The sequence below is a fragment of the Eriocheir sinensis genome, chromosome 8, assembly GCF_024679095.1.
Source record: "Eriocheir sinensis breed Jianghai 21 chromosome 8, ASM2467909v1, whole genome shotgun sequence".
In the NCBI taxonomy this organism is placed as follows: Eukaryota; Metazoa; Arthropoda; class Malacostraca; order Decapoda; family Varunidae; genus Eriocheir; species Eriocheir sinensis.
In genome coordinates this window covers 2,238,677-2,261,292 of record NC_066516.1, presented here as the reverse complement: position 1 = coordinate 2,261,292, position 22,616 = coordinate 2,238,677, and the positions used below count along the sequence as shown (strand labels likewise).

General features: G+C 51.8%; 1 protein-coding gene across 3 annotated transcripts in view; it reads right to left on the bottom strand.

Moving 5' to 3' along the window:
* The window catches only part of LOC126995369 (monocarboxylate transporter 1-like), a 74,545-nt gene that overhangs the window by 7,582 nt on the left and 44,347 nt on the right, over positions 1 to 22,616 (bottom strand). For all 3 annotated transcript variants that reach the window (XM_050854863.1, XM_050854864.1, XM_050854865.1), the window contains 2 exons: positions 5,366 to 6,229; positions 4,600 to 4,791 (listed from right to left, as the gene is read on the bottom strand). In XM_050854863.1, the coding sequence (XP_050710820.1) occupies positions 4,600 to 4,791; positions 5,366 to 6,229 (1,056 nt within the window). The remainder of the gene's footprint in view (positions 1 to 4,599; positions 4,792 to 5,365; positions 6,230 to 22,616) is intronic.

The following is a 22,616-nucleotide window of genomic DNA, read 5'->3' as shown; positions in this document are numbered from 1 at the left end:
AGTTATTTTGAGTTTAGGATAGACCGATAATGCCTATTGTGGAAGGAGATAGGAAGGAGAGAGCTGAGTGTTAGCGAAGAATAAGGAATAGATATTGAGATATAATGTCGAGGTGACAGGTGGAGAAATTGATTTTTTGAAGCATTGAAGGATACTAAGTTGATTCTGCTCCATTCAGAAAATATAACGTGGCCAGTGTTTAAGCATTTTGCAGCGTCCAGCCTTGAGTCCTGTAATTCCTCTTTGGAGGGTCTTCTGCATGTTCAACGGTGTTGCGTAATGCAGAGTAGAGTCATCGGCATAGATGTAAAAACAACAGTTTGTTTTGGAAAGACCAATAACAGATAAGAGAAAGAGAGTGGAAGATGGAACATAACCTTGCAGAATACCACTCTTGATAGATTAAGGGGTAGCACAGTAACCGTCTGCCACAGCAGAGAAAGATCGACCTGAGAGGAAACTGAAGATAAAAGGAGAGAGAGAGAGAGAGAGAGAGAGAGAGAGAGAGAGAGAGAGAGAGAGAGAGAGAGAGAGAGAGAGAGAGAGAGAGAGAGAGAGAGAGAGAGAGAGAGAGAGAGAGAGAGAGAGAGAGAGAGAGAGAGAGAGAGAGAGAGAGAGAGAGAGAGAGAGAGAGAGAGAGAGAGAGAGAGAGAGAGAGAGAGAGAGAGAGAGAGAGAGAGATTTACATAGATAGATTTACATAGAAGATCAGACCACACAGAGCCCATGGTCCAGACTAGTAGGTGGTCTGTCCTTAAACCTAAGTGATTCTACACTAATCAGATGGCTCCAAAACGTTGCATTTCAACTCTAGTTAATATTAAATTGAAGGAAGTGACGGTCGAGCTTGTTTTTAAAGGAGTCAATCGTGTTACACTGGACCACTGAAGGCGGGAGCTTATTCCATTCTCGCACTACAACGTTGGTGAAGAAAAATTTGGTGCAGTCTGAATTTACTTGTCTACATTTGAGTTTTATGCCATTGTTCCTCGTTCGCAAAGTATCATCGATCATAAACAATTTTGATCTGTCTACATTCGTAAAACCATTAAGTATGTTATGGGTGGAAAGCCTTTCTTCGTAGGATTTGTTGCGCAAGGAAAGGATCATTTTTGTTGCCCGACTCTGAACGCCTAATTTAGCAATGTCCTTTGCATGGTGAGGAGACCAAAACTGTACCGCATATTCCAAGTGGGGTCTGACTAAACTACTGTAGAGCGGAAGTATTACATCTTTATTCTTGAATAAAAAGTTTCTATTAATGAAGCCCAACATTCAGTTCGCTTTATTTGCTGCATCGATGCATTGCTGTGAGAATTTGAGGTTTGACGCGATTTTGACCCCCAGGTCCTTAACGCATTGAGCGCTTATGAGTTTAACGCCGCGCATTTCGTAATCGAACTTCTTATTTCTTGTTCCAACTTGAAGGACCTGGCACTTGTCTACGTTAAAGGGCATCTCCCATCTTTCCGACCAAGCTGAAGCTTTGTGCAAATCCTCTTGGAGGTTTTGCCTGTCTTCGTCAGTGAGAACCGAGTTACCAATCTTTGTGTCGTTTGCAAATTTACTAATGCGATTATTGAGTCCAACATCCACGTCATTAATGTAAATAATAAAGAGCACTGGGCCAAGAACAGAGGCCTGAGGGACGCCACTAGTGACTGGCGTCCACTCTGAGTTAAATCTGTCAATCACCACTCTTTGTTGTCTGTTGCTCAACCAATTTGCGATTTATTGGTGTACTTGACCGTCAATACCTATTTGCTTTAATTTGTAAAGTAATTTATGATGTGGGACTTTATCAAACGCTTTCTGGAAATCAAGATAGACTATGTCTAATGATTTGGTTACGTCGTAAACTGAGAAGAGATCGTTATAAAAGGTCAATAGGTTTGATAGGGAGGATCTTTTGTTACGGAAGCCATGTTGTGAATCCCCAATTAATGAGTGGCTTTCAAGGTAACTCCCAATTTTGTCTCTAATTATGCTCTCAAGTAGCTTACCTACAACTGAAGTTAGACTAATGGACCTGTAATTACCTGGTAATTTTTTGTCTCCTTTCTTAAAAATCGGTGTCACGTTAGCCTTTTTCCAATCCGAAGGGACGATTCCTTGTCACAAGGATATATTGAATACGTTTTTTTTTTTTTTTTGTGTGTGTGTGTGTGTGTGAGAGAGTGTGTGTGAGAGAGAGAGAGAGAGAGAGAGAGAGAGAGAGAGAGAGAGAGAGAGAGAGAGAGAGAGAGAGAGAGAGAGAGAGAGAGAGAGAGAGAGAGAGAGAGAGAGAGAGAGAGAGAGAGAGAGAGAGAGAGAGAGAGAGACTCTGTGGGAGGGTAGTTTAGAACGAAAAGATTTGTGCCAGACGGTAGTCTGAAGGATTAGAGCGATCACCCTTAGATGCATATTTTACGTAGGCGTACTTCCAGCAGAAGGGAAAGGTAAATGTTGCAAGGCAGAGCCAAAAAGTTTGACCAAGCAGCCTGTCAGCACGGAAGCACAGTTTTTAAGGAAAATTGGAGGCACTTTATCGGATCCATAAGTCTTCTGAGGATTCAGACCAAAGAGGGAATAGAAAACTTCCTCCTTAAGAAATTTATAACAGGCATACTGGAGTTAGAAGCGGGGGTTGATTATGAGGAATGTACCCTGAATCATCTAGTGTAGAATTTTCAGAGAAAGTTTGAGGGAGGAGTTCAGCTTTAGAGACAGATGTGACACCTATGAGTTACCAGGACTAAAGAGAGGTAGGAAAGATGAAGAAGTAAAATTGTAGAGATGTTTATAATTAGATGCTGGAAGTCTCTGAAAGAGTTAAGAGAAAATATGGTTAAGACATTTTTTATTGATGAAGGACTATTTTTTGATAGATCGAAGAATAGATTTGGCGAGATTCAAGGCAGAAATGTAGAGATGATGATTGGCAGGAGTTCGAAGGCTCAGGCACTTTTTGTGAGCTGCCTCTCTATCCTTGACAGCATAAGAACAAGTGTGCTTGAGGGGGTGTCGCACTGATATGTACGATAATTTCTGAGCTTTGACGAAAATTAGTTATATGTTTCTAAAATATGATTGTGATGATGGCAATAGTCTCTCAAAGTTTCGTGGTAAAACCTGTTTCTAAAGGGGTTTTTATTAGCAAAATAAATAAATATATTGCGACCGTAGGCAACCCTAATACATGACTTTAAATGGCGCACTCAGCTACTCCTAAAACTTTAAATGCCCTATATCTCAAAACTTTTTTTTTTTTTTTGCCAATTTGAAGGACATAACTTTGGTATGCCTCAATAGATTTGAGTGATCTTTTTTTGGCACAAAGAGGAAACCTTTCTCTATTTTTTTTTATGTGGAGCGAAATAAATATATTTAGTCTCACACATTTTTCATTATTCCTTTCCCCTCAAATTCACAGTTTTATAGAGTACTTGGAAGTAAAATATTATACGGAGAGATGCAGATTAGTGAAAAAGGAGTCCACAGTAAATGTTCTACAATAGTTACTCCTTCAAGAGACAACGAGCAAACCCTTCTCAAAGAACGGCTCAAGTAAAGTGATGGTTCAATTTTTACGTACTTTTGCGTTATTATTAACGGGATTTACGTGTTTTACTCAGGCAGCACAGGAATGATACTTCATTACAAAAGGATTGTTGCATAAATAAACCAAAGTATGGATTGAATTTTGATGTTCTCAAACAAGAGTAAAGTAGGCGACGTTCCCTTGAATCAAAGCTTTTTTTTTCGGCGGATTACTCACATGCTGTCCAATATTCAATCAACCCTAACTTTAGCGATTTCATTCAAAAGGAGCACTGGGAGGCAGCATGGGCCAAGCAAGTCATACGTCATGGCAGCTACTATAAATAAAATTCGTCTGTGTCACTAACGGGTTGGGGTCTTCCAAGACGCTTCTCAAAAAAGCCTGCCGGCACCAAAGACATCACCTAAAAAAAAAGATAAAAGAGTTGAGGTTATTGTCAGTAGTCTCCAAAACTTGTGGTTCAAATCGGTTAGGAAGAGATGAGGTATAGAGGAGAGATGGTGTTCCACAGAATGGAAAATAAAGCGAAAACCACGAATGTTGCAGAAGTTGATGAAGAAATGGTTAGAAGGCCTATTAAGACACCCCTTTAGGTCGTTTTCAGAAGTGGGGTCCGACTTGGGAACACTTACGGTCCCCTCCCCAGATTGGGACTCCGGGGCAGAATTTTTAAATGCCATAATGAGTGTAGATAAATTTTGAGGAAATGGTGTGTTTATTCCGTGTATGTAGTTAGGTGTAGAAAGTAAGAGAATTTTTCTTTAAAGGACATGCTGAAGTACTCTCTGGTGTTAATAGTTAATAAGAAAATAAGGAAACGGCAAGTGAGGACACAGGAGGGTCTTTGATAGGCTTGCAGCCTTATGCACGTTTAGGCAGATGTCTACCTGCCTACCCTTACAATCAAAAGATAATATAATAGTACACTTGTTCGAACAATTAATACCACTCAGCAAATCTTGGTTCTCAACTTTTTTTCTGAAGTTGCGGACACAAGAAAACCTGAAATTGTTTTGATCATAATGAACTTTTCATTGTTTTATCTCCTTTATGCTTACCGAACAAAGGACCGAATATGATCATGGAGATGGAAAGAATGAGTGAATTGGCTCCAAATATGGATGACATCTTCTCCATGCCCATGATGTGAGGCATGACCAGGATACCCAGGGACACGTTGATGCCCACTCCGCAGCCCCACACCGCCATGGCCACCTGCATGTGTATGAGGCTCTGCAGGAAGCCGAACACTTTAAAAAAAAGGAAGGAAGAATGGGTAAGTGATTAATGGCAACCCCAAAGAGAAAGCAACAGAAAACTTGTTAACTGTGAAGAAGCTGCCCGTGTAAGGGATTTAATCAGTGACATGCAGATCATAACACTGCAATTGCAAGTAAGGAAACGTTACTCCTTTGGCAACGAAGATGGTCCACCGCGCGTTTCTCTTTCATCGATTTTTACTTTACTATTCAAACAATTTCAGAAGTGAAAAAGAAAAATCGATAAACATATAGTGACTCCCCCTTTTCTTTAAGTTGTGATTCTTCTCTGCTTTGTAGTAACTAGAATCTGCATAAAGCGCTCTTTGCTAAAAATAAAACTCACCAGATGTAGTTACCAACCCATAGCGATACATGAGAGAGAGAGAGAGAGAGAGAGAGAGAGAGAGAGAGAGAGAGAGAGAGAGAGAGAGAGAGAGAGAGAGAGAGAGAGAGAGAGAGAGAGAGAGAGAGAGAGAGAGAGAGAGAGAGAGAGAGAGAGAGAGAGAGAGAGCATTCATCAAGAAAGAATTACCAGTAAGAACCCAATGGACGCGTATCGTACCTGCGCTGCTGAGGCTAATGATGGCAGCGCCGGCCATGTAGGCGATGCGGATGTTGAACCACGGCTGGTCGGAGAGGACTGAGACGATGAGACGCGCTGCTAGGTTGGTCACCGCCGCTAAGGACATACACCAGGCAGCGTCAGAGAGCGAGTGACCGGCGCCCTGGATTGCGAAGGGCACCGTCATGAGGAAGTTTACATAGGCGTTGATGGAGAGCATACCGCCCACCACAATGATGAGGGCTCGAGGGGACCTGAGGATCTTCATGTCGAATATCACCGATTTCAACACATTCCCAAACACCTGCAACAGCCCTCGCACGCTCCTAAAGGAGCCGTTGATGTTTTTGCAGAGGTTCTTGTTACCTGTGGTAGTTTCAAGGTCATAGGACATTCGGCGACTCCTAGGAGGCATGCTAGATAGGTCGATATCAGACTCCGCTAAGGAGAGCATTGATACCTCACTGGGTCGTCTGGACAGGCTCACGCCCGGCATCTTGCGTCTCCCAACTTCCTTCGCCCTCATCTCATCCGTCACCGCAGCACCTGAATCACCTTCATGCACCTTTTCCTTATCTTGTCCCTCATCTTCGTCGTTAACCTGCTCCGCATCAACCTTTATATGCCACTCGACAGGCTGGAACAAGGCGGCGCCCACTATACACTGTAGGACTATACCGCAGAGGAGTAATGTGGCCCCTTTGCGACCATACTCGACCAGGAAGTGACGGATTAGCGGAGGACCAATGAACTGTGCACTGCACACACCGGCCATCAGGAATATATTGGCTAGCCCTCTCTTGCGGTCAAAGTAGATTGGGTGGAGAAGGTAACATGGCTTGAATCCGAGACCCCCGAACATCCCTGCAATAGATGACATAAAAAAAAAGAGTACAAAGAAGAAAAAAAGAAAAACGCTTACACTTTCATATACCTATAATGTTCAGTTTTAAATGGGTTTCCAGATGATAGTAAAACTAAATGAACAAACTAGATTTACATAGGCTTATATAGATATTCAGACCAAAATGACCTTACGGTCCAGGTCAGGTGGTCTGCCCTTAAACCAAAGTGAAATTAAAGCCCCAAATACACTGCCGATTTTTGGCCACGAACTTGTCGCCGAATCAGTTCGTGAAAAAATTTGGCGACCGGTTCGCCGACATGACCAAGATTATTACAGTTCGTGACCATTCGGCGACATGTCGGCGAATTCTCAAGACAATTCGGGGACAATTCGGAGACATGTCGCCGACTATTCGGCGTCCATGTCGCCGAGTTCAAAATCTGAAATTTTAACGTTTTCTTTTTGTCGCGGAATAATTGGCGACAAGTCTCCGAATTGTCTTCGTATGTCCCCGAAGTGTCGGCGACATGTCGGGGACCATTCTCCGACAGTGCCAAGATTTCTGACAGCTAATCATCTGATGCCCATGTGGCATATAAAAGCACGGGAATCCGGGGTGCAAGACACTTCTTCACCGGCAGCTGAAGAGCCCACCTCGTCTCTCGCAACTTGTTCCAGGGGAATGGCGAGGGGGCGATCAACTCGTCCCACTCGACACTTTGCGGATCCCAAGGGCTATGGTAGACCCCAAGAATATCCGCGCCTACCTCATGGACTACTAAAACACCCGGGGAGCAGTGGCCTGGCAGGACAGAATTGTGGGCGAGTAAATACCGTGTGTGATGTGTGGTAATATGTATGATAGTATGTGTAATAAAGTGCATAAATGTGACTTGTTTTTGTTTTGCCCTCCTACAAATATTTTAGAATGAATGAATGTTTATGTAATATCAGTAAACAAACCAGTAACTGAAAGAAGAAATAAATTTAAAAAACAAAACAATTAAACAAAGGTTAAATAATGGCAGAATAATGATATTAAGAAATAAATAAAGTAATAAATAGTAAATAAATTATGAAATAAATGAAAATGTTAGTATCATACCTATGCTATAAATTCATGATTCTTCTTGTTTTTCATATTTTCTTGTTTACTATTTTATATATATATATATATATATATATATATATATATATATATATATATATATATATATATATATATATATATATATATATAGAGAGAGAGAGAGAGAGAGAGAGAGAGAGAGAGAGAGAGAGAGAGAGAGAGAGAGAGAGAGAGAGAGAGAGAGAGAGAGAGAGAGAGAGAGAGAGAGAGAGAGAGAGAGAGAGAGAGAGAGAGAGATGTAGCTATAGAGTATAGATAGATTAAGCTTAAAACCTTCAACTTTAGCACAATCTTCTGTAAGCCCTGTATAAAAAAGAGAGAGAGAGAGAGAGAGAGAGAGAGAGAGAGAGAGAGAGAGAGAGAGAGAGAGAGAGAGAGAGAGAGAGAGAGAGAGAGAGAGAGAGAGACCCCCGTGTACATCTCCCACCACGGCCCGATTGCCGTGTCGTGATGAATTCGCCGAATGTTCGCCGAATATTCGGGGACATGTCCCCGAATAGTCTTGGCCATTCGGCGACATGTCCCCGAATAGTCGGCGACATTTTGGCGACAAATTCGCCAACAAAATTAAAATTTCAACGGTCAAAATTCGGCGACAATTCGCCGAACACCGCGAATTGGACGCCGAATTGTCCGGGACATGTCGGCGACATTTCGGCGACAATTCGGCGTCCATTTTGCATTCGTGCACATTCGGCGAACGGCCGCGAATTTTTCATGCAACATGAAACTTTCGTGGCGGTCGTGACTAACTGTCAAAAGTCGCGCGGTGGACGCAGACATGTCCCCGAACGGCCAAGAACAGGCAAGAAAGATGCCGAACTTGTCCACGACACAGAATGACTTGCATATTCCCGCACATTCGTGAACCAAAATTCGGCAGTGTATTTGGGGCTTAAGCAAATGCCACAAAGACTGCATTTCCACTTTAGTAAATATAAATTCAAGGACGTGTCGGTCGAGCTTATGTTTAAACGAGTCACTCGTGTTGCACTGAACCAGTGAAGGTGGGAGCTTATTCCATTCTTATTCATTGGTGAAGAAAAATTTGCTGCAGTCTGAACACAGTTGTATACCTTTAAGTTTTGGGCCATTATTTCTCGTTGAAAACGTGTCATCGATTATAAACAATTTCGATTTATCCACATTCGTAAAGCCATTGCGTATTTTGAAACATTCGATCAATTTACCTTGAAGGCAATTTTTCTCAAGAGGGAACCTGTGAAGAGTTGAGAGCCTTTAGTCGCACGATTTGTTGCCAAAGAAAGAGCTCATCTTTGTAGCCCTACATTGGACACTAAATTTAGCAACGTCCTTCGCAGGGTGGTTAGACCAAAACTGTGCCGCACATTCCAAGTGAGGTAGGATTAAATTATTGTACAGTGGAAATATGACATCTTTATGGGGAGGCTGTGGCCGAGTGGTTAGCGTGCAGGCCCGTGTTCACCGCGCCCTGAACGATCGACGCGGGTTCGAATCTGCCGCTACCACCTGGGATTTTTCAGTCACCGCTGAGTGGGCTAAGACTACCCACATGCTGTCCTGAAGACCACCAATCAACTCGGACTGTAGGAGAACCGTCCAGGTCATTCAAGAATGTGCTCCGGGGGGCAGCATGAGCCAAGAAAATATGGCGCCACTATAAACAATTGCCTGCACCAAGACGGGCACAGGGCCAACCACCAGGCCCCTCAAGATAGCCTACCGGTGCTACAGGCTTCGATGTAAAAAATAAAAGTAATAATAATAATAATAAATAAATAAAAAGTTACTGTTAATGAAGCCCAGCATTCTGCTCCCTTTATTTACTGTGTCAGTGCATTGCTGCGAGAAATTGAGGTTTGACTCGATTTTGACACCCATGTCCTTGACACACTGAACTTCATATTTTTCGATCCAACTTGAAGAACCTGGCACTTATCTACATTAAAGGGTGTAGTGACCCTCTAAATTATCCCGTTTTCTTCATCATCATCATTTCATCGACGCCTGCTCCTAGGAGCTCCCACCAGGGGATGGCCACGGCTGAAGAGCTTCCAACTTTCTCTATCCAGACAGTCCCTCCTTACCTGCTCAAAGTTTCTCAAAGATCTTTCCCCCCTCTCCCTAACGTACTCTTGTTGTAAAATACTCCCGTTTTCTTCACCTTAAATTCCTTAAGTCTGTCAGCTAACTCACCACGCTCTCTTTTTCTTCTCACTCTCAACACAGACTATTCCATTTCCTTACTTCATAACACATTTCAAAACATCTCTTCACTATCGCTATGGGTCACTGCATCGTAGATGTATGTACATAATCTTTCCTATTATAATAACAATTAATATGCTCAATCTGCAACACCGAAAAGTCACTCTTGTAAATATTACTACATATCAACCGTTGAACAAATTCATCCACCATTCCCTGAACATATATAGTCTCCACAATAAACCTTCCCCGTCGTCAGTGGAACGCCAGCACTCCTCGGGCGAGCAGCCGGGTGGCCTTTCTACGGAGGCGAGGTGGACCCGTGGGGTCATCCTCGCTTAGGGCCACCCCTCCGTGGTCAAGTTGACCGGTCGGCTGCTCGCACGTGTCAGCTACGGGTGTCTGCTGGGCGCCTGCCCAGAGAGCCCGTGCCTCCGTCGCTGCTCGCAGGCTCTTACTCGTGGCTGTGGCGGCGGCGGAGGCTTCCCCACCTGCCGCACGCCAGCGGCGGTTCCCTCTGCGACGGGCCGTCGCACCGACAAAGGCCCGTTCCCCCTTTTCAGGGGGTAAATCCTTCACCACCACCACCTTCCCCGTCAGAGACACGCCAGTCCTCGTCGACAGACCGACTTGGTCGGTTAGATTTCGATCGCTGATAGAGTCGGTCTGTCGGCTCCCTGCTACGGGCCGCCTTTGGCAAAGGCCCGTGTTCCCTCGTGCAAGAGGGAGCAATCTTCGCCCCCCCCCCCCCTTTCCCCGTGCAAGAGGGAGCAATCTTCCCCCCCTCCCCCTTCCAATCAGAGACACGCCAGTCCTCGTCGACAGACCGACTTGGTCGGCTACATTTCGATCGCCGATAGAGTCGGTCTGTCGGCTCCCTGCTACGGGCCACCTTTGGCAAAAGCAATCTTCCCCCCCCCCCTTCCCATCTTCACAGTTCCGCGGGCGACCCCGGAGAGAGCGGACGCAGGTTCCCGCTCCGCTCCACGGGCTTGGTCAACAGGTTCAGCCCGGCGGCGCATCGAAGCGCCCTGGGTGTGGCGGCCCCCGGCCTCCTCGACTTCCCCCGCCCAACACCTCGTTCAGCTACGGCGCGTCGGTCCTTTGTGTTAAGGGTGGGGCGTCCCTACCCACCCATCGCCCTCACCACGTGTGCCCTCTCCCCGCCGTCCTTGGCCTAGGCTACGTGGGTCTCCCTCCTCCCGCAGTGTTGTGTCCCCACCACGCCACCGTGACCCCTTCCTCTTCCGGCCGTCCGAGGCCCAGGCCACGCGTCTCCCTCCTCCTGCAGTGTTGTGTCCTCACCACGCCACCGTGCCCCCTTCCTCTTCCCGCCGTCCGAGGCCCAGGCCACGCGTCTCCCTCCTCCCGCAGTGACGCCTCAGTGACCCCTTCCCCTTCCCCTTCCCGCCGTCCGAGGCCCAGGCCACGTGTCGCCCTCCTCGCGCAGTGCTCTACCACCACTCCACAGTGACACCTTCCTTCCCCTCACTACTTCCCGCCGTCCTGTGCCCCAGGCCACGTGGGCCTCCCACCCCGCCGTGCCTTGTTCCTACCACGCCAAGGGGAACCCCTCCCCACCGTACCATGACGAAGAGGAGGCGGTTCGACTTCCCCCAGGCGCCCTCAGGAGGGTACTCGACCCCCAGGAAGGCCCCCGGCAGCCCAGACCGGGAGCTCTCTCTCGACGAAGAGGCTCCTAGTGATGATGACGAGAGTGGTAGACTCGTCATCGACGAGAGCGTCAAGAGCGAGGACCAGCGAGAGGACGACAACGGGAACGACGGAGGCTGGATCACGGTGTCCAGGAACCGGCGTGGCGCCCGACCAAAATTTAAGCTGGGAAACCTACGAGATGCAGCCAGTGCTTACCAGGCTGTGACTGCACTCAAGGACGAGCACCCCAGCCTCAAGATAGAGGTGAGGCCAACGCTAGCCGGCGAGTACATTCTCACCCCCAAGGACGACGAGTCAGCGGCACTCCTGCGCCGCCTTGCTGAGGAGGGCGACAGGGTGATCCTCCTCGACCCGAGCGAGAGGAGGCACAGGGTTGTATTAGAGCGCTACCCCGTCAGCCTCCCCCTCGAGGCGATAGAGGCCCACCCCCATGTGGTCTCCGCCAAGAGGCTACGGGCGGGCAGGGTTAATATCCCCACCAGGCAGGTGCTACTGGTGTACGAGGGACCACCGCCGCCCAAGCTGGACCTGGGCAGCTGGGGCCGCTACTTCCTGCGCCCCGACCAAGGAGAGCCTGTGAGGTGCTACAAGTGCCACCGCTTCGGCCACGTCAAGGCAACATGCAAGTATCCCGTCAGGTGTGGCGTGTGCAGCCAGGCCCACCCGACGGAGGAATGCATCGGGCGCCACAAGGCCAAAGAGGCCACCACCGCCAGGTGCCCAAACTGCAGCAAAAAGCACCACGCTCAGTGCCCCGAGAGACGCAGGAGGACGCAGGCAAGAGGACCCCAGCAGCTGCAACAGGAACCACGCGGGCACCCACGTCGCCATGGCAACCACCGGTTTGTTCCCGCGCCACTGCCAACCCGGCCGGCGTGGGTCACCCGACCACCCCCCAGGGACCTCAGGGACCCAGCACCTGGAGAGGCCACCTCAGGTCAGGCCAGATTAAGGGAGGGCGAGCAGCCGGCAGTGAGGGGAGGAAACCCCACCACCAGCCCTGCTAATCCCGCTAATCCCCCGCCACACCTTCCCTACTCCCAACAGCCTCTACCACAGAGGAGAGGGAATGGCAGGCGCCGCCAACGACAGCGAGCACACCACAGGGACCCCCAACCCACCGCCCCGCCCGCAGCGCAGCAACCCATCACCCCGCCCGCAGCGCAACCCACTGCCCCGCCACAACACTCGAATGGCCGTGCACCCTCAGGGGACAGCACGGGCCTCAGCGAGGAGACCCGCGCCATAATCAACACCATCCTCGAGCGTGTGGTGCAGGTGGTGAAGATGATGCTGGCCCGCCCGGGGAGCAACCCCTCCACCGAGGAGGAGCTGGACGCCCTGCTCCGCGACGAGGTGACCACAGCCATCGCGGGGGGTGACAGCCAGCTTCCCCATCCACCACCAACACCGAGGGAGGCCACACAGCTCTCCCCCCACCCAGCGGATGTGCAGAACCAAGATGGAGGAGCACATTGAAGCCGAACCCCCCACGACCCAAGCTGCGGCGCCCGGGCTGAAGGTGCTCCAGTGGAACGTGCAGGGCCTTCGACCCAAGAAGCACAAAGTGTTGCAGGCTGTCTTCGAGGAAGAGCTCGACATAGTCCTCCTACAAGAGACCCTCGCGCCGGCCGGCTTTGAGTGGCGCATGGCAGGATACACCTACCACGCGCTCCCGGCCGCCCAGGAAGGCGGGCGCGGCTGCGCAACACTAGTGCGGAGCTCCATACCGCATCGCCGGATTGCCGACCCGGTGCACTGCGGGGACGGCGTGGAGGTCCTGGCGTTACAGCTCCAGCTGGGGGCCCTCTCGCTCACTGTCTACAACCTATACAGGAGCCAGCGACACGTGATGGAAGCAGGGGAGCTCTTTACCCCCGCCTCTCACTCAAGCCTCCTCGTAGCAGGAGACTTCAACGCCCACCACCCCACGCTGCACTCCGTGTCGCCCACCAACACGACAGGCCGACACCTGGCAGTCCTCCTCGAGGACGTCCCTCACATCCACCTCCTCAACACCGGCGAGGCCACCCACATCCGCGGGTGGCGGCTTGACCTCACCCTGGTGTCGAGTGACCTGTTGCCCGGCGCCACCTGGCAGGTGCACCCCACACTCACCAGCGACCACTACGGCACCATCACCACCCTTGCCGTGGCGCCACCCATTCCTCCTCTCCCGCCCCCGCGGTGGAACGTCAGGAGGGCCGACTGGAGAAAGTTTCAGGCCACACTCGACGAATGGTGGTCCACCTACGAGCCGCCCGCAGACCTACACCAGCAGGAGAGGGACCTGACGGCGGCCATAGAGAGCGCAGCAGACGCGGCCATCCCCAGGAGCACCTCGAGCCGCCGCTGACGCCCCGACTGGTGGTTCTACAGCGAGGAGGTGCGGGAACACAACCACCGCGTCAACGTGCACAGGAAGCTGTACAGGAAGCGCCCTAACGCCACCAACCAGAGGCTCCTGCAGGACGTGGTGGCGCGTGCGCGACAGGTGTCCCTAAAGGCCAAAGACGCAAAATGGCTGGAATGGTGCGCCACCTTTAACCAGCACACTTCCCTGGGCCAGCTGTGGAGAAGCCTCAGAAGGGCCTCAGGTGCGGCGCAGCCCCGCCCAGCCGCCCATCCTCACCCACGCCAGGAGGCAGAAAGGTTGGTCGACACCTTCACCACGAGGGGCTCCAGCAACCAGCTCCCCCCCCCCACACCCACCAACTCCAGCAGCGTCTACGGCCGCAGCGCGACGCGGCGGTCAGGCAGGCGCGTGACGTGGCTGACGTGACGGATCAACCCTTCACGCCACAGGAACTGGCCAGAGCGATGAGAGGGAGAGACACGGCCGCGGGAGCGGACGGCGTGACTTACTCCATGCTGGCACACGCCGGGCCCGCCGGAGACGCCGCGCTGCTGGCCTTGCTCAACGCCTCGTGGCTGGCGGGCCGCCTGCCGCCCGCCTGGAAGGACGCTGACATTCAGCCCATACCCAAGCCCAGGGAGCCAAACAGCTTCCGGCCCATCTCCCTCCTGAGCTGCACAGGGAAAACCGCCGAAAGGATGGTGCTGTCTCGCCTCCAATGGCGCATGGGAAGCCCTCATCCCAACGTGTTTGGCTTCACTAAGGGCAAGAGCACAGCAGACAGCCTCATCACCCTGCTGGCCCACGCCAACAACCGACCCACCATCACGGTCTTCCTCGACCTCGAGAAAGCCTTCGAGCTAGCCAGCCCACACGCCATCCTCGCCGCCCTCGTGAGAAAGGGGATCCGAGGACGCCTACTCGCCTGGCTCTAGGACTACCTCCAACAACGGCGGGCCAGGGTCAAGTTTCAGGGCTTGAAATCCTCCTACAGGGGCTTCGAGAACGGGACCCCCCAGGGCGGCATACTCAGCCCGTGCTTGTTCAACCTCCTGATGGAGCAGCTGGTGGCGCTGCCCTTTCGGGAGGGCACCACTCTTCTGAGCTACGCCGACGACCTCGCCCTCGTCGTCACCGGGAGGGGCAACAAGCACGCCAGGGCGCAGGAGGCACTTGACCTCATCACCGACAAGTGCGAGGAGCTAGGGCTCAAGATCTCCTCTGGGAAGTCGCGGGCCATGGCCATCAGGGACACCACGCCTGCCGCACAGCTGCGCGTCCAGGGAGTCGGGCTGGCCTGGACGTCCTCCTACCAGTACCTCGGGGTGTGGGTAGACCAGCAGCTGTCCTTCACACAGCAGGTCACCTACCTGAGGGAAAGGACGCTGGCTCGGCTCAACGTCATGAGGGCCATGACGCGGCCGTGGGCGGGCGCCACTTTCTCCGTTCTCCGACTGTACTACCTGCGGGCGGTGCGCTCCCTGGTGGATTACAGCTCACTTGTCCTCGTAGGCCTGTCCCGGCACCAGCAGCGGCGCCTGGAGGTGGTGCAAAACAACGCCATGAGGACCATGTTGGGAGCACCGAGGTGGACCAGCGCCTGCGTGATGCAGAACGAGACCCGACTGGTGCCCTTCACCTGCAGGGTGGACTGCATCATGGCGTGGCGCCGGAAAGACTCCGGTTAGCTATGGCACAGGGCGTCGAGTGCCTCCACAACAACAGGTGGCTAATCGGCACCACTATTGCTGCCAACACCAGCCGGCACGCGGGTAACTGGCTGTGGCGAGAGCCGGACCGCACGCACCCCACCTACAGTCCTTCTGCCCCCTGGGAGCCCTCTGCCCCAGTGTTCACTGCCACACAGCTGCCCGCCAGCAAGGCGCAGTGCACTACCGCGGAGCTGCGTCAGCACGCCTTGATAGCCATGGCGCAGGTCACTGAGCAGGGCGCTGCGGTGTACTACACTGTCGACCCTGTCGACCCCGACAGCGGGAGGACGGGCAGCGGGCGTGGAGGACATCAGACTACTGCTCCACCCTCCAAACAAAGCTAGTGGCAATCCTGCACGCCCTCGAGCACGCACAGCACCGCCAAGAGGCCACCGTCGTGCTCCACACAGACTCCCGGGGACGCTACAAGGCCACCCCAAGGACAACGTGGGCCTCATCACCGCCATCCTGGGCATCATGCAAAGCCTTGCAGCGCAATGCAGGCGGGTGCGGCTCAACTGGATCCCCAGCCACGTGGGAGTCAGAGGGAACGACGCCGCCGACGAGGCCGCCAAGAGGGCAGCCCAAGGCCCCACCGTCACCAAGCCTGTGCGGCCAAGCCTGCAACAGGCCAAAACACAGGGCAAACACGCAGCAGCCCACCACGCCCACCAGCAGCTCCGAGAACTGGAGGGGACAATGAAGCAGGCGGCCTGTTATGCTGCAGCCACCGCCTACACCAAACTGGACGCCGCCTACCAGCAGCGCAGGGCAGACGACGCGTTGCTACAGCGCCTCAGACTGGGCTACTGCACCAGGGAGGAGCTGTACGACGGCTTCGATGGGCGGATATGCGAACACTGCGAAGGACGCGCCCGCCGCCCCTAGGTGCACTACCCCTTGTCCTGCCCAGCCACCGCGCGCCTCAGACCAGCGCCAGCGACCCCTACCCACCCTGCAGGAGACGGCCGGCCCCTGAGGCGGTGTGAAGCCAAGGCCGCCCTCACTGTCCGGCACACCCCGACATAAGTCCTCCTCGATGTGCTACGGGCGGCACCTCCCCCACGGTGACGAACGCCCGCACGCCGCACAGCCTGGTGACGGGTGGCCAGACGAGGTGAACCAACGCGAGCAACCCCACCTCCCCTAGGCGTGAGGCGCGCTAACAGCGCCGCCACGACACCACGCTGCTAGCCTGCACCGCCACCGAACACCCCCGACAGCGGAGGGCTGATGTCCGCTTTGTCCAACTATAACATATTGTCCCTTGTAAATTATGTATCCAAGTATGTGCATGTAATGGATGCAAATTACGGGCATCATAAATGTTGTATAGCTGCACAACAAACCTCAACAAAACAAAAAAAAAAAAAATCCCATCAGAGACACGCCAGTCCTCGTCGACAGACCGACTCGGTCGGCTAGATTTCGATCGCCGATAGAGTCGGTCTGTCGGCATCCTGCTACGGGCCGCTATTAGGCTAAGCCCGTGCTCCCCCGCGCAGGGAGGGAGCATTTTTACTCTCTTCGGACAAGGGCCCGTTCCCCTAGTGATAAATCTCTAACAACAAAACAACCTTCCCATCAGAGACACGCCAGTCCTCGTCGACAGACCGACTTGGTCGGCTAATTTCGATCGCCGATAGAGTCGGTCTGTCGGCATTCTGCTACGGGCCGTCTTTGGCTCAGGCCCGTGCTCCCCCGTGCAGGGAGGGAGCAATCTTTTCTCTCATAACATGAGGGTCTTGTCTTCGGACAAGGGCCCGTTCCCCTAGTGATACTAGGGGTAAATCTTAAACAACAACAACCTTCCGGTCCTTCCCAAGATGATCAGTCCCGCGCTCGACCCTGGAGTGAGCGGACGTACGATCCCGCTCCGCTCCACGGGCTTGGTCAAGACAGGCTTCAGCCCGGCGGCGCATCCAGGCGCCCTGGGTGTGGAGGTCCCTGACCTCCTCGCCTCCCCCGCTCAACACCTCGTTCATCAACGGCGCGTCGGTCCCTTGTGTTAAGGGTGGGGCGTCCCTACCCACCCGCCGTCCCCACCACGTGTGCCCTCTCGCCGCCGTCCTTGACCCAGGCCACGTGGGTCCCTCCTCCCGCAGTGTTGTGTCCCCACCACCCCACAGTGACCCCTCACCCTTCCCGCCGTCCTTAGCCCAGGCCACGCGTCTCCCTCCTCCAGCAGTGCCTTACTCAACCACATCACCGTGACCCCTTCCCCTTTCCGCCGTTCTAGGCCCAGGCCACGTGTCTCCCTCCTCCCCCCAATGCTTTTTTCCCACCCCACCACTCCACAGTGACCCCTTCCCCTTTCACTTCCCGCCGTCCCTTGCCCAAGCCACGTGGGCCTCCCTCCCCGCTGTGCCTTGTCCCTACCACGCCACGGGGGACCCCTCCCCACCGTATCATGATGTCGTTTCTCCAGCCGCCGGCAGCGGCAGGGTCGGCACCCGCAGCCACACCCGCGACGACGAAACCAGCGAAGCGGATGCGTCTCTACTCTCCCATGGCGCCCCAAGCCGAGCACTCGTCCCCCAAGAAGGCCCCCAGCAGCCCAGACCGAGAGTTCTACCACGCTAGGGAAGCTCTTAGTGACGATGACGCGAGTGACGACAGTGAAAGTGCGCCCCTTGTGATTGACGAGGACCGGCAGGACGACGCCCAGCAGCACCAGGAATGGACACTGGTGGGCAGGAAGGGTCGTGCCGCCCGAGCCAGTGACGAGCATTCACCGAGGCCTAGGTTCAAGTTGGGCAGCCTGGGTGATGAAGATAGCGCCTACAGGGCCATCACGGCCCTGGAGAAGGAGCACCCGTCGCTCAAGATGGAGGTGAGGTCCAACCTCAAAGGAGAGTATGTCCTCACACCCAAAAATGAGGCATCGCCGGCTCTCCTCCGACGCCTCGCCGAGGAGGGGAACAGGGTGCTCCTCCTCGACCCCAGCGTGAGGAGGCACAAAGTGGTTCTGGAGCGCTATCCTGTCGACCTTCCCCTCGAGGCGGTTGAGGCGCACCCCGACGTGCTGTCCGCCACGCGGCTCCGAGCCAGGAGGGACAAACAGCCCACCAGACAGGTGCTCCTTGTCCACCAGGGGCCGCCCCCGGCCGTGCTGGACCTGGGCTGATGGGGAGCATACACCCTGCGGCACTACCAGGGTGAGCCTGTGAGGTGCTATAAGTGCTAGCGCTTTAAGCACCTCCAGGCAAGATGTGTGCACACCGTCAGGTGTGGGGTGTGCAGCCAGCCCCACCCAACGGAAGACTGCATTAGGCGCCACAAGGCCAAGGAGCCCACCACCGCCAAGTGCCCAAACTGTGGGAAAAAAGCACCATGCTTGGAACCCGCAGTGCCCTGAGAGGCTCCGCAGGATGCCTGTGCCTCGCCAGCGGACGGGGCGCAAGCAGCCAGGGGCACGGCAGCAGCAGGAGCAGCGGCAACATCAGGCCGCGCCATGTGGCTCCCAGCAACAGCGGCAACGAGGTCAGGCGCCACGAGGTCGTAGCCAGGCGCGGCAACACCGCGTCATCCTCGCCCCGCTTCCCACCAAGCCCATGGGTCAGGCAGCCCCCGCCCCTCAATCCCCCAGCCCCCCCCAGAGGAGGCCTTGGTGCAATCCAGGCAGGGCGACGAGGATATCAAGTTATCAACCACCACGCCTCCACTACCGATCTAGCCCCCTCCCATGCAGCCCCGGCCTCGGAAGAAAAGGGGTCTGATAATTGATAAGTGATATAAATTCTACGGTAGAGTATTTCACATAGGTATTTCTTGATAAATTTCGTGATAATATTCAAATTTTGCTAAAATTTCGGATAGTTTTGTAAATTAGCTGACATACACATCAGTGCCACAAAAGAGAGAGAGAGAGAGAGAGAGAGAGAGAGAGAGAGAGAGAGAGAGAGAGAGAGAGAGAGAGAGAGAGAGATTTACAAAGATTTACAAAGAAAATCAGACCACGCAGACCCCATGGTCCAGACTAGGTAGCCTGTCCTTAAACCTAAGTGATTCTACATTAATCAGATGGCTCCAAAACGTTGCATTTCTACTCTAGTTAATATTAAGTTCAAGGAAGTGACGGTCGAGCTTGTTTTTAAAGGAGTCAATCGTGTTACATTGGACCACTGAAGGTGGGAGCTTATTCCATTCTCGCGCTACAACGTTGGTGAAGAAAAATTTGGTGCAGTCTGAATTTACTTGTCTACATTTGAGTTTTAAGCCAGTGTTCCTCGTTCGCAAAGTGTCATCGATCATAAACAATTTTGTTCTGTCTACATTCGTGAAACCATTATGTATTTTAAAACATTCGATCAGTTTTCCTCGGAGGCGACGTTTCTCAAGAGAGAACATGTTAAGGGTGGAAAGCCTTTCTTCGTAAGATTTGTTGCGCAAGGAAGGAATCATTTTCGTTGCCCGACGCTGAACATCTTCTAATTTAGCAGTGTCCTTTGCATGGTGGGGAGACCAATACTGTTCCGCATATTCCAAGTGGGGTCTGACTAAACTATTGTGGAGCGGAAGTATTACATCTTTATTCTTGAATAAAAAGTTTCTTTTAATGAAGCCCAACATTCTGTTCGCTTTATTTGCTGCATCGATGCATTGATGTGAGAATTTGAGGTTTGACGCGATTTTGACCCCCAAGTCCTTAACGCATTGAACGCTTGTGAGTTTATCGTCGCCCATTTCGTAATCGAACATCTTATTTCTTATTCCAACTTGAAAGACCTGGCACTTGTCTACGTTAAAGGGCATCTCCCATCTATCCGACCAAGCTGAAATTTTGTGCAAATCCTATTGGAGGCTTTGCCTGTTTTCGTTAGTGAGAACCGAGTTACCAATCTTTGTGTCGTCTGCAAATTTACTAATGCGATTATTGAGTCCAACATCCACATCATTGATGTAAATAATGAAGAGCACTGGGCCAAGAACCGAGCCCTGAGGGACGCCACTAGTGACCGGTGCCCACTCTGAGTTAAATCCGTCAATCACCACTCTTTGTTGTCTGTTGCTCAACCAATTCGCGATCCATTGGTTTACTTGACCGTCAATACCTATTTGCTTTAATTTATAAAGTAATTTATGTTGTGGGACTTTATCAAACGCTTTCTGGAAATCAAGATAGACTACGTCCAATGATTGGTTACGTCATAAACTGAGAAGAGGTCGTTATAAAAGGTCAATAGGTTTGATAGGCAGGATCTTTTGTTACGGAAGCCATGTTGTGAATCCCCAATTAATGTGGACCATAAATTCCCCCAGGGAGGACTCCCTTCTGGCTGCCGACTTGAGAGGTGTCCTGATAACTCCTCGAACCTCCTCCTTATCAATTTCTGCAACATTTGCGGTCTCCGTTCTAATTTTCATTCTCTGGAACACCATCTCTCCTCCTCTAAACCTCACCTTCTCTTCCTCACCGAAACACAGGTTTCTGAGGCTACTGACAGCAACCTCTACTCTGTTCCCTCCTACTATCTCTATCCTAAATTTCAATCCAAAGCTGGATGTTGCGCCTACGTGCGCAACGACATCACTTGCTCTCGTGCCCACGACCTTGACTCTTCTGAATTTTCCACCATCTGGCTAAGACTTCATTGTCATTCTATTACTAAATACATCTGTGCTGTTTATCTCTCACCTAACTCTACTAACATGTAAAACTCTTTGACTATTTGAACTCTAAAGTGGAGCGCATCTTGACCCACTCTCCGTTCGCTGAAATCTCCATCTTGGGAGATTTCAATGTTCACCACCAGCTTTGGCTTTCATCCTCTTTCACTGACCAGCCTGGTGAACAAGCCTACAACTTTGCTCCCCTCAACGACCTAGAGCCGTTGGTTCAGCACCCTACTCATATTCCTGATCGTCTTGGAGACAGGCCCAACATTCTAGACCTCTTCCTTACCTCTAATCCTTCTGCTTACTCTGTCAAACTGTTCTCTCCGTTGGGTTCCTCCGATCATAACCTTATTTCTGTATCCCGTCCTATCGCTCCTATACATCCTCTGGACCCACCGAGGAGGCGATGCTTCTGGCATTTTGCTTCAGCTCAGTGGGACGACCTGAGGATGTACTTTTCCGATTTCCAGTGGAATGATTACTGCTTCCAGGAGAGAGACCCCTCTGTGTGTGCTCTGCATCACAGAGGTGATTGTCGCTGGAATGGGCATACATTCCACGTACTTTCTCTACTCCTCATGCTAAAAAGCCTTGGTTTAATCACGCTTGTTCTCGTGCTATTAAAGATAGAGAGGCAGCTCACAAAAGGTTCCAGAGCCTTCGAACTCCCACTAACTTTGATCTATACATTTCAGCCCGGAATCGTGCCAAATCTATTCTCCGACTTACCAAAACTTCTTTTATAAATAGAAAATGTCAACACCTTGCTTCTTCTAATTCTTCCCGTGACTTCTGGCATCTAGCCAAAAATATCTCTTCCAATTTCACTTCTTCCTCTTTCCCTCCTCTCCTTAACCCTGACGGCAGCACTGCCGTCTCATCTGTCTCTAAGGCTGAACTCTTCGCTCAAACTTTCTGTAAGAACTCCACCTTGGACGATTATGGGCATATTTCTCCTACTCATCCCCCCTCTGACTCCTTTATGCCTGTTATTAAGATTCTTCCTAATGTTTTCTACGCCGAGTGGCTTAAAACTACCCACATGCTGTCCAGAAGACCACCTATCAACCCGGACTCTAGATTCTAGGATCAAAGATGAGCTCTGGGAGGGCAGCATGAGCCAATGCAAGATGGCGCCACTATAAACACTTGCCTGCGCCAGAACGGGCTGGGCCGACCATCAGGACCTACCGGAAAGAAGCCTTGGACCGACCATCAGGATCCACCTGGAAGAAGCCTACCGGCGCAATAGGCTGCAATGTAAAAAAAAAAAAAAAAAAAAAAAAAAATGGCCTCAACTCTCAGAAGGCTTATGGACCTGAAGGAGTGCCTCCTATTGTCCTTAAAAAACTGTGCTTCTGTGCTGACACCCTGCCTGGTCAAACTCTTTCGTCTCTGCCTATCAACATCTATCTTTCCTTCCTGCTGGAAGTATGCCTTTGTACAGCCTGTGCTTAAGAAGGGTGACCGCTCCAATCCCTCAAACTACCACCCAATAGCTTTACTTTCATGTCTATCTAAAGCTTTTGAATCAATCCTTAACCGGAAGATTCAAAAGCACCTTTCCACTCCTAATCTTCTATCTGATCGCCAGTATGGATTCCGCAGGGTGCGTTCTACTGGCGATCTTCTTGCTCTCTTAACTGACTCTTGGTCATCCTCTCTTAGCAGTTTCGGTGAAACTTTCTCTGTTGCGCTAGACATATCGAAAGCCTTCGATA